Consider the following 12,738-nt stretch of genomic DNA (forward strand, 5'->3'; position numbering starts at 1 on the left):
TCATGTTCAACCACTAAGAAATTGACTTGCATCGTCTTGGAATCGAACCCGGGTCGCCCGACTCAAAGTTCAACGCTCTATCTATTGAGCAATTTGTATTTTTAGATTTATTTATTTTTGGCTGTTTAGATTATTTTTTAACCATTATCACGCTTATTGCCTATCTTTCAATCTGGACAAAATCATGTATCATTTTATGGAAAATGCCAAAATATGTACTGACTGAATAGTGAACAATGCAGATCATGATTAGACGGGGGGAGGGTTATACGAGTACTTTTAAATAAGAAACTTTGACATTACTTATAACTTGATGACTCGAGAAATACATTCTTGATAACTTCATTTATCACTTTAAACTCTTATAACACTTGTCCTTGTTTCAAAACAACCAATTTTCTGACAGGAATAATTAAAAGAAGAAACAATGAACGTCGCCAAACGCGGCGAAATTTAAAAAAAATGTTGCATATAACTTGTCAACCAAAGCTACAAGGCATTGAATTTATCAACTTTAACTCGCATGTTAAACAGTTGCTAGTTAATTCGCTTTCGGCACCATTCAAAATGAATGTTCCATGACTGTGTACCAACAAATGAGCTTGTTATAGCAAGAATTACCTCCCATCGTTCTTTGCCACTATATTATAGGCCTAGGATTATATAAAATCTCTCGATTCAATTTTTTGAAGATAAAAGCCTTTTAAATTCTTGTGCTACATGTATAATAACATGTTTCTTTATATACATTAAGGAATTGATGATTTACATAAAAATATCATTTAGTTCTATATATTGAATACTTGCACCACAAAGGGCAGCCGCTTTTGCCAAGGGAGCGACTGTTGTAAAATTCAGAATTGTCTATAATTGCTACTTTGTTCGAGAGTACCTATTTTACGTTCAACATAAATCTACCACGTTGAATTTCAGCCGTTTGTAGACTTAAATGTGATCGGAAAAAATAAAAATACAATGTGTATTTTATGGTACTTTCTATCATCTCTCAAACACATTTCTGTTAGGTTTTACGTCGCATTAACACTGTTAATCATACGGCGACCTTAGACCTTTGAAAGAAACCAATGCCCCTTGCGGGATTCGAACCTACAGAGGGGAAAGTGATTTGAAGCCAACCACAAAAATAATCTCACAATCAGGCACAGTCTCAAAGAAACGGAGTACTGTGAAATTTTTTCTTTGAACTAAGAGAATCATCCACTTTCGACACTTTTAAATGAATATTTTCCGACAAAACGTACTTCAAAATTTATATGTTAATGATGCAAGATAAATAATAAGTTTCCTTTTAAAGCGTGACCAAACCCGTTATTCAGTTAAAGTTAACATTAACGTTTATTGCATATCCTAGGCAGATCATTCTTCAAAACTGACAGGGGAATTCCACACACGAAATGACGAAGACATAGATATGGAATAACACACTTAAATGGATTTCATAGCATTTTTTTGAGAACTATTTTACGACATTTGAACCAGCCTTGAAAAGTAAATATAATTTTTCCCCTTATTACTTTATGATGTTACACAATTTCTATCCATATATTTAGGTTTCATAGTTGACTATCTTGTTTATTCCCTCCCTCCATTATTTTTGAAGTGCAATGGGATGACAATGGAAGGTCTTTTCTACCATAGTGTTTCTATATATAACAGATAATCAATTCTGAAAGAACAAAACATTATATGTCCATACAAAAATCTCCTGGAACTTTATCAGCATTGTTTTAAATATCTTGAATATATGAAGTTTAAGGTTCGTAAACTTTGGTTTGTTTTATGCTGAATTTCAGCCAAGTCAGTTTGAAATACCTCAAAACAAAACGAAAAGAAACAAAACAAAACAAGCAAATTCGTTGAAGTTATGTCCCCCGCCGAGTACTGGTTATTACTAACACACTAACACAACAACTGAAGACATAAGGCTTTATTTATATATTTATCATGGCATAAACAGTAATATTTTTTGTACTTGATAAATATTCAGGGCACTAACAGAGCCATAACTGTGTTAAATAGTAATATCTGGACATGCCAATGAGATGTAAATTGCCTTTGTGTATCCATGGTTGAAATCAATACAGCAGTTGCAAAGAAATAGCAATATTGCTTTATATGCATACTACATAACTAATCAAGGGTCATAACTCTGTAATGAAGGGTCTGGTCTGAACAACTTCAACAAGGCAACAATATGCACATCTCCTCTTGGTATTAATGGTTCCCATAAAGTTTAATTGAATTCCAGCCAGTAGTTGATGAGAAGTCGCGCGGAAACAATTATTGCTCTATATGCATACTGCATAACTAATCAAGGGCCATTACTATGAGTTAAAGTGTCTGACAGGAACAAGGCGATGATATGCGCATCTCCTCTTTGTATTGAAGGTTCCCATAAAGTTCGCTCTATATGCATACTGCATAACTAATCAAGGGCCATAACTCTGAGTTAAAGTGTCTGACCAGAACAAGCCAACTATATGCGCATCTCCTCTTGATATTGATGATTCCCATAAACTTTTGTTGAATTCCAGCCAGTAGTTGCAGAGAAGTAGCGCGGAAACGAATATTGTTCTATATGCATACTGCATAACTAATCAAGGGCCATAACTCTGAGTTAAAGTGTCTGACCGGAACAAGGCGACGATATGCGCATCTCCTCTTGGTATTGAAGGTTCCCATAAAGTTTTGTTGAATTCCAGCCAGTAGTTGCAGAGAAGTAGCGCGGAAACGATTTTTTGCTCTATATGCATACTGCATAACTTATCAAGGGCCATAACTCTGAGTTAAAGTGTCTGACAGGAACAAGGCGACGATATTGGCATCTCCTCTTGGTATTGAACGTTCCCATAAAGTTTTGTTGAAGTCCAGCTAGTAGTTGCAGAGAAGTAGCGCGGAAACGATCTTTGCTCTATATACATACTGCATAACTAATCAAGGGCCATAACTCTGAGTTAAAGTGTCTGACCGGAACAAGGCGACGATATGCGCATCTCCGCTTGGTATTGAAGGTTAACATAAAGTTTCATTGAATTCAAGCCAGTAGTAGCAGAGAAGTAGTGCAGAAACGAATATTGTTCTATATCCATACTGCATAACTAATCAAGGGCCATAACTCTGAGTCTAAGGGTCCGACTGGAACAAGCTGACGATTTGAGCATTTCCTCTTGATATTGATGATTTCAATAAAGTTTCGTTTAATTCCAAGCAGTAGTTGCAGAGAACTAGTCCGGAAACGAAATTCGGACGGACGGACGGACAACGCCAAAACAATATCCCCCTCCCAATTCCATCGGCGGGGGATAACAACAACAACATATGATTCTTAGTTCAATCGATGATAATCCCTTTGCACATATTTAGGATATTAAAGGTAAATACTTTTTGAACAGATTTTAACCGGTTAAATTATTTCATAGAAAAAATGATCATGATAGTTATTTATTAATTATCCACTACCATGCTAAGTGTGATCAAACACATTTTATTAAATATAAACAGTATTTGTCACTTTTATTTTAGTTTTGATTAAGTTTCCAAAATAACCAACATCAAAAATACGGTTGACATAAGATTTAAATTCATACCATCAGTTTTTGTTTCCCACAGTCAGGACGCACACATCCTTTCCCCAAAAATACTGTATTGAACGTAGCCAGACTGCACCAATGTGTAACAGACTGAATTCATTTCTCACCGCCTAAATAGATCAGTTTGAAGATACATTAGTCTTAATCCATTGTTCATTGCAGATTACAAAACTGTCAGAGAAAATAAGACAGTATAATACACACAAATCGTTCTAAAAGCCACATATCTATAATCGAGATGGCTTTACAAGTTTAATCAAATACAGTGTAGTGTCTGTGTGAATCTCTAGGGAAATCATACCACTACAGTTTTTTCTTATGTTTGTTTTTCTCTGGAAAAAATGAGATTATGTTTGCAATATGGTTTAGTACTACTATGTCAATATTTAGAGACTATCTTTTAAGAAATAAGGGTTCTATTTTCTAGAATTGTTTGAACAATATTGTTGACTTTATGTCATGACATTGTTACATGCAATGAGCCGCCTTGGAAATGGGTTTATAGTTTTAGAAATTAACATACCTCTTGTCATGCAGACAGGAATGTATCGGAATATTAAGGTTACCTTTTTATTTTCTCATATTTAGGTCAATAAAATTTCGTCGAAAATAATTCGTTGACATTGTTGTATATGCGCCAACACTGTCAGTGCCATATGGCGACTTTCCAGCTTAACTGGTGGAGGAAGACATTAGTGCCAATTTGTACATTATTTCAGACACAAACGGGCATCTGAGTAAACCACCGACGTTCCGTAAGCAAACCGAATTGTTTATGATATGAAAGAATCCGAAAGATCCGATGGGATTCAAATCTACATCGGTGAGACGATATAAATACTAAAGTAGTATTAAGATTTTTCTTTAGTACAGCCGAAAAACCAACACATACATGTATATATCCAATTGACCACAGATTAATCAATTATTTTTGATAATGTAAAATCAGATATATTTCAAGCAAGTCATGTATACTGTCATACCGTATTTTATGCACTGTAAATCTATAAGGAGAAGGCCTTTATAAGCTCAGCTTTCGGACCCAATCCCTTTTCAACAATTCATGTTTGTATTGTGTACATTATTGTCTGTATATATATTGTGAATTTGTTCGAAATAAACTAATAAAAGTATGTTTAAACTAATTATTTTTAATATATTCAGCAGATTATATGTTATATAACCACTGGATTGTTTAACATCATAAAAACTCAAATGCTACTTTGAATAAAATATAAAAATAATCAAGGAAAGTTTAAAACAAACAAAGATTAAATAAACTAGCTTTAGCTTACGAAGAAATGTTGATTCAAACAAGATACTGTTACAGAAAAGATATCACAATTTATAGAAAACTACATTTTTTTTCAAGTAATACTGTGAATTATAACATTTGTATAAGTTTAAACTAAAATATTTTTGAATGTACAGTTATGTTTTTAAATTTGAAGGTACATATTAATTGTAATTATGTTCAAGTGTTTCAAAATTCTAGAAATGATCCGTCTTCATTTGCGAAAATTGTTTGATCAGCAGAACTGTTATGAGAAAAATGAGGGAGAAAATTCAAAGATCAGACATTTCTGCTGTAAATCAAACCAAATTTTTCTGACACTTTCCTTATATATCAAGGGCTGATTATTTGCATTTTAGACAATAATACCACAGTGAAAGACATAAATTTAGGACGCCGCGTTGATAATTTGTCGGAAAAGATTCCACAAAATGTCGCAATATATAAATCACCAACCAATCAAAATACCGTAAATGTCACTTACAGCAAAAACAATGTTTGATAGATCGTGAGAACAATTGTTTGTGAAATTGTCTCTTCCTTGTTCCAGACCGAAAGTTAATTGCCATCAGAAAATAGAAAGTAGAAAATTTTATAAGATACATCTTCCAAATTCAGGTCCATTCTATATCGATTCAATACAATAACAATAACATTTTCAACAACAACAACAACGACGACGACGACGACAACAACAACAACAACAACAACAACAACAACAACAACAACAACAACAACAACAACAACAACAACAACAACAACAACAACAACAACAACAACAACATCAACAACAACAAATAAACAAACAAACCCAAAAAACTTTACATCTTTACATGGAGTTTAAAACATGCCAAATGCTTTTGGTTCTATTTATTTGCTTTGCGTATTTTATTTCACTTTAATTTGATAAGGAAGTGTTTGTTTTGCACTCGAAAGTAAACGGTTCGTAATCTTATACAAGGGTTCTCTTTTCAACATTTCTACGGGAGTTAAAATGATAGATTACGCAAACAACAAATAACCAATAAATGAATTTCTATATGTTAAGATCTTTCATAATCATTTTGTGCAAATATCATTAGGTCAGTTTATATATCTATATATCAATGTAGAAAAAAAGTTCTCCTCGCCTTATTGGGACGTTATGTGAAGGCCACAAGCTTTCTAATATAAAGAAATTGATGTATAGTGATGTATAGGACAATGGACGGTTGAGCACGCCACAAACTTACAAATTAAAAGTGTATGCTTAAGGAATATAAAAGTACCACCCGTATATGCCTATTTCACTCTCAAATATGTAGGTGAGGTAACACAACTTATGGCCAAATGCCTTATATAGGCTAAAAGTTGAGTTGCTAAGTATTCCATCGAGCTTTTAAGCAACATATGTGTAATGATTCATAAGCAATGTGCTGCAAACATAAGTGCTGATTCGGGCAATGAAATTGTTATTTTTCTAGGGGCCATGGACAAGTGTCTGGTATTGCTGAGCCGTAGAGGCTTTTATATTTCGAACAAACATTAACATATATATTCGAAAGAGTTTAATGAAAATACGTTACCTACAAGGGAACTGCATTATACATATATTGATAAAAACACATTATTTATTTATTCATTTTTATTATTATTTCAAAAAGAACGCAAATTGTGTATATCTTATTCATAAGCAGTCACTGGTGATTTTATAATTTATGCATGAGTTCCCTTTATGGTTACCGAACAGACACAATATGAGAAAAACTCTATCTAAAGCCGACATAAAAGATGTCCAATTATCGCGAAATTACCATAACCTATGCATAAAGTATTTTATGTCCGAATAATTTGATGAGACATCTTCAGACATCTAAACACTTTCGAAGCAAAAAAAAATGAAAATAATTGAACATGACGCATCACTAACCTTAATAAAATCTACTACGTTACGTTTATGTTTCGTCTCAGATGTCAACATGACCTTATCTTAGTTTTTAAAGACCCACAGGATTCGAATTCGATGCTTACCCTTTTCAGCTAAGCACAGGCAGACGTCCATAACCGAGTGACTATCTTTGACAATAAATGGTTGAATCTTTATATCAATAAAACATGCGAGATGTCCATTGCCTGAAGATAATAGGGTTGAATGAGGAATAATTTTTGATAAAATTAGCAACATGTAAATAAGTACCGGTAGTATTTCGACTTAGTAAATACATACACAAATATCAAATCACTAATAATTGTTTTTCTTTCCAAAGCGCAGAAGAAATAAAAGATGGCTCAGTTATATGGCCAATGAGTAACCTTTTTGGACAATATGACAGGGCAATTTTGAAAAAAATAAAAACAGCATATTTTTAGACCTAATGAGTTTTAATATGCACAACTCAAGATAAAAAGCTACACGATTGAAAGACATAAAACAAAATTATTACAGAACATTACATTACAATTTTGATTGATTGATTATAGATTTCATTCTAATTTAACTTTTTTAAGATTAATATTAAGCACCGTCCGGCTCCTTTATTACGTATAAAACTTTTAATGCTAAGTTCTGAGTAAAAACGTTTTAACGAAAATAAAAAAATAATTCATTTGACCTTGAGATTATACATTTATAAAGTGCAATCACGTTATCTGTTATTTAGGTTAAAACAATCAAGGATATAATTTAGAGACATACGCACATAAACATTTGAATCAAATAAAGTCATAACATTTTGACAAAGATGAAAGCGATAATAATTTACAAACAGGATGCATTTTGTTTTTCAATCCTCCTTCGGACGTTGACCTTTAAGACAATCAATTTTGATAAATATATAGTTAAGATGATTGATTATTATTGAATACTGTTCATATCAAAATATTAGTTCCACCAGTATTTCTATTATGCAGTTAAAAAATGATGGCTTTTGTAAATGTATAAAAGTAAACATATGTTAATTTCTTTTTTTGGAAAAGAATTCTACAAAATTTTATATATTTCGGTCTAATACATTCCCTCAGTGTAAAGTTGAATTTATGTATATCTTGTGTTGTATATGTTCTGGAATGAAATATGTTTAAACTAATTTAACGTTTTTCTTTTTCTGTCTTTCATAAAAGAAGATAAATGGTTACACTAAACCAAATATCTACATATTTTTAAGTAACATTTACAGACATGTTTCAAAAGGTTTCAAAATCGCCATAAAAGCCCATTAAGCTTTCAATATGCAGAAATGTATATTTGTCATTATGATATTTGGTATTTTGATACAATATCTAAAGCCATATAGATGGACTACATTTTCTCCTTTTTGCTTTTTGGACATTGGTAACAGTCATTTAGTATTTTGTATGGTAGTCAAAATACTAATATGTTTATATTTTGCTACTTTAATGACACATTACTGCTCATTGAAATCTACTTTCTTGAGGCAATTAACATCTAAAATGCTCGAATCCATTATTGAAACATTATTAAACACATGTTTGACTTGTCTAAGGAATAAAAATTACGCGTGCCTTTAAAATATGATATGAATAACCATTTTTACACATGAAACGATATATTATCATATATACAAAAACTAGTTTTAAAAGTTAAAATGAATATACTGAACTAACCTGTAATGTTAGTCAAACGCAAACTATATATATATAGGACGAAATAAAGATGTGAGTATGGACAGAAATTCAAACAAAAAGCTGAAAACATTTGAAACATTGCTATGGTAAGTAAAGATTATTTTAATTCATTCAGCATAATATGTTGTAAAAGTAAACGTTGTTTTGCTTAATTCAAATGCTTATTCAGTAAATTATTTCATTTAATGTTTAAAGACGTTAGATTTTACAACAGTTCATATTAAAATGAATTACATTATCTAAATTTGAATTTGTACTGGTCTATTTCTTAAAATTCAGCAACACGTTTATTGTATATACCTTAAGAGCGTTTCTTATAAAGTATAAAATGCTTTAGAATGCCTTCGTGTTATCATTAAAAACTCGATCTCCAAGTAAATGATTTCTTTAAAATCTCAAAAGTGATATTATTTTAAAATGCTTTCATGTTATCACATAATTAAACACGATCTCCATGTAAACTACCCTAAACCGATCCATTTAACAATATCACTAATAAAAAAACATTTATCTGTTTCATTGTATTCATAGACGCTTAAGTTTGTTGTTGCTCTGTTCGGGTTGTACTTCTGTCCAACACTGCTGGCCTGCAGATGGGCCAATGATTGGGATGGTCCGTTAAATTTTGAATGTGGGAGTGACCAGTTTGTATCACATATCGAGAGTGATCATAGAAATGATAAAGAAGATAGAAGGTACAAAATGTGCTGCAGACAAACACCTAGATATGTCAAATTCGAAACAACAAGATGCCATTGGACAGGTAAGCAACTTAATTTAAAACACTTTATTAAAAGTAATAATGCGTGCCATGAATATAATGTCATAAACATTATATGTCATTTTTCGTTCTAGAACATCAAAAAGTAGTCACAATAAGAATGATAAAATATTTATAAGCCACTATAAAAGATAAATAAATGAAAACTCATATACGTTACAGAAAAGTTTAGAAAGATATACAAATTGTAATTTTTTAATAAAAGTGGGTCCTGGTTTTACTGAAAATTGTGTTATACATTTTTGCTCGTTTTGTCTGTTTTTTCCCCCTAATATTAATCACTCAATAAGTAACCGAATAGGTGTGTTCACTAAACCCAGGAACACTTTTTTCAGTTTTCTAAATTTTTTTATGGCTGCAAATAGACCTTTCACTTTTTTTTACTCAGAAAAAACTGCGGATTAAGAAAAACAAGACCTCAATTTTGGTGATAAATCAAAATGATTTAATTGTTACGGTATTTCAAGACATATTCTAATGTTATATTTAGATTACCTCAACAACTATGATGAATTTCTAACATTTACCTGCGGGAACAGTGGTTACATAAATGGGTTTAAGAGTATTCATAGCAATCATCACGAGGATAGGAAATGGAAAATTCGCTGTTGCACGGTTCAAGGTAATATCCTTTGTTTCATATTTTATTTGTCTGTCTTTGACACTTATTTCATCATTTCGGCGGCTTGTCAATTTAAAAGGCTTTTATTGAATACTAATCAGAAATAAACAATTTCTCCACAAATAACCGGCTACATATCCAACATGATTTCTTAATCAGCAGTGGGAGACAAATGCCCAAAGGTGATGTCAGAAATCAATGGAAACAAAAAGTATCTTTCAAAAAATATACTCGACCGAAGTAAAACTGGTTAACTTGAATATGTTATTTTTAAATTTTACATATAGGAAATTTAGGAACGCATGAATAATTATGACATAATCCATTGTAATTTCTTGCAGTTAAGAAAAAAAATTAACAAACTTTTAATTATAAGCAGTGTATGCATGTTTTGTGGGTTGCAGAACGGATATTTAGAACTATCCTGTACATTTTATTTTATACCTATTATAGTGAATATTATTAGTTACGTTGAAAATATGTTTATGACAAAAGTACATACATATATCTGTATTGATAGGTTATAATATCATTTTATTCACAATAATTTTTCACTAAAATCTTAAAAAACGTAAAATTGTTTACAATACGGTACTTAAATAATGACTGTTTGTGTTTTCACCATGATGCTTATTTGTTATACATGATGACATATTGTGTGAATGGCACATAACTGCAAACGGAAAATCTATAACCAATCAAAATAAACAAGGAGTCGCCTCTCTTTGAACAAAAAACAGTATAAATTCATATGCTCTTTTGATTTTAGGCTTGTACCTTCCTTCTCACGAATTCACATTCACTGGATGGACAAACAATTGGGATGGTCACCAAGACTTTACCACCCAGCATAATCATATAACCGCAGGTGTTTGGTCAGAACATAGCAATCACCACGAGTATGAATCTCATTCTTCATAAATGATAATGAATACTGATATGTCTGTTTATTGTAGACGTTTTCAAGTGTGTCTATGTAATGGGATCATTTGAAGCTAAATCTCCTATTTTCTCATATAAATAAGAAGAGGATCTCAAAAATTTCATCCACTGTAGTTTCATGTTCAAAATTACAAATTTGCTCCATTTAAAAGGTCACAATTATTCAGATATCTTTAAAGAAAGCATTGTTTTATTAATTATATGCTTATAATTATGAGCATGCAGTGAGTAATTATATGATTTCATAAATATATTTAAGAAAACAACATATTTTAAAATCGATTGCAATGAAACTATGATTCCTATTAACTAACTATTTCAGTTTAATAATATTGCTTTCGGACTATCTACATTATATTGTTTGTTTGTTTTTCATTTACATATAATATTTCAGGGACAGACGTTGGAATTATCTTGTTTGCAGACCGAGTCGAAGTACACTGACAAACATATTGCAACGCCAGAATGATACTTCATTATACGTGGAACAAAATTGATTCTGATTTTTGATAAAAAGTAGTTACCAGTTGATTTAATTCACCAATGTTTTGTAATGCTTAGAATAAATATTTTAGAAATAAAGCAATGCAAAATATCATAAAACATTTTGTTACGTTATGTTATACACCTTTTTGAATTGATTTATTTATATCAATTCTCTCTTATATTCTCTTCAAGATAAGCAATAGAGAAATTTACATTTCTGTTTTCACTATTGATTGAGAATATAAGATAAAAGTATCAATTTCGTTAATTTCTGAATTACATCTTTCTATATTTGAATACAAGACTTGATAGATTTCTCTACATTGTACTAAAGATAGATCGTTGAAGATTGTAATAAAAATATTAGATATTTCACAAATAGCATGTTAATTATCTATTTTTATTCCATTCAATAAATGTGGATGTAAAGGTAGACGGAGTGCATTTGGTAGAATTAATCTATCAGACTTATATTACTGAAAATTACTTTGTGTTTTGAGAGAAATACATGTAATGTTCGAATAATCAACTACTTTCTGTTGGTAATTGAGGATTCACGTGAATAACCATCACCGCCACCACCACAACCACCACCACCACCACCACCACCACCAACAACAACAACAACAATAACAAATAAATATAAATTAATTTAAATAAAAATAAAATAAAAATGACATTGAGCGGTTATATATTACGCAAAATAACTAAGCAGCATCTAATCTATGCTTTGTATTATTTTGAAATGTAACTAGTACAACTTCACAGACCTGCGACTTAATTATTCTTAATTATTATTATTATAGCTATATATGTATATAGTTTTGTAATTACCGCCAAAAACCAAAGTCACTGCAATAAACAATTATCCTCTCCACTCCTCTCCTCTCCTCCTCTCTTCTCCTATCTTTTCTTATCTTACAAAGGTGTAACTGACATAATGCTAACACTGGTTCACAGATTTTATATGGTAGAAGACCATGTAACGCATGCAATTTTGGCGATTGTAATACATATGTATGAATATTTCAACGAGCTTATGTCGAATCAGTGTGTAAAGTTAAAGTACAATTTACAATTATTTATTTTTCAAATCAGAAAACCCAAATGAATGTTCAAGAATGACTATTTTATATAAGCAAATGTTATTATCCTAAATAATAACTGACAAATATTAAACACAAAAAGCGAATTTAACAGCAAAAACCCAGACTGCTAAAACAGACATATATAATGAGTAATGATACAGCAAAAAAACACAAGAAGGTCGATGAAAACAGAAAAACACATTAAAAGGCAGATCTAATTTCCTGTGGACATTTGATCATTTAAAAAAAACTCTATACTGCCATTTTCTTATATTAAATATGTTATTTTG

The 12,738-nt window shown here is 31.2% G+C and overlaps 1 protein-coding gene across 1 annotated transcript; it reads left to right on the forward strand.

The window, feature by feature from the left end:
* Window positions 1-8,499: 8,499 nt before the first annotated feature.
* LOC132716034 (hemagglutinin/amebocyte aggregation factor-like) lies at window positions 8,500-11,477 on the forward strand. Its single transcript, XM_060699178.1, has 5 exons — window positions 8,500-8,615; window positions 9,061-9,292; window positions 9,801-9,932; window positions 10,702-10,831; window positions 11,269-11,477. The coding sequence occupies exons 1-5, from the start codon at window positions 8,613-8,615 to the stop codon at window positions 11,369-11,371; spliced, it is 600 nt and encodes a 199-aa protein (XP_060555161.1). The 5' UTR covers window positions 8,500-8,612; the 3' UTR covers window positions 11,372-11,477.
* The last annotated feature ends 1,261 nt before the right edge of the window (window positions 11,478-12,738 follow it).

Source organism: Ruditapes philippinarum, unplaced genomic scaffold, assembly GCF_026571515.1.
Source record: "Ruditapes philippinarum isolate M1 unplaced genomic scaffold, ASM2657151v2 ctg957_1_1_1_1, whole genome shotgun sequence".
NCBI lineage: Eukaryota > Metazoa > Mollusca > Bivalvia > Venerida > Veneridae > Ruditapes > Ruditapes philippinarum.

Bases quoted from the DNA above. Each gene is read 5' to 3' on its own strand.
- LOC132716034 (XM_060699178.1), top strand. The intron at 9,933-10,701 runs GTAATATCCTTT...TTTTGATTTTAG, and splicing joins TCGCTGTTGCACGGTTCAAG to GCTTGTACCTTCCTTCTCAC. The intron at 10,832-11,268 runs GTATGAATCTCA...ATAATATTTCAG, and splicing joins GAACATAGCAATCACCACGA to GGACAGACGTTGGAATTATC.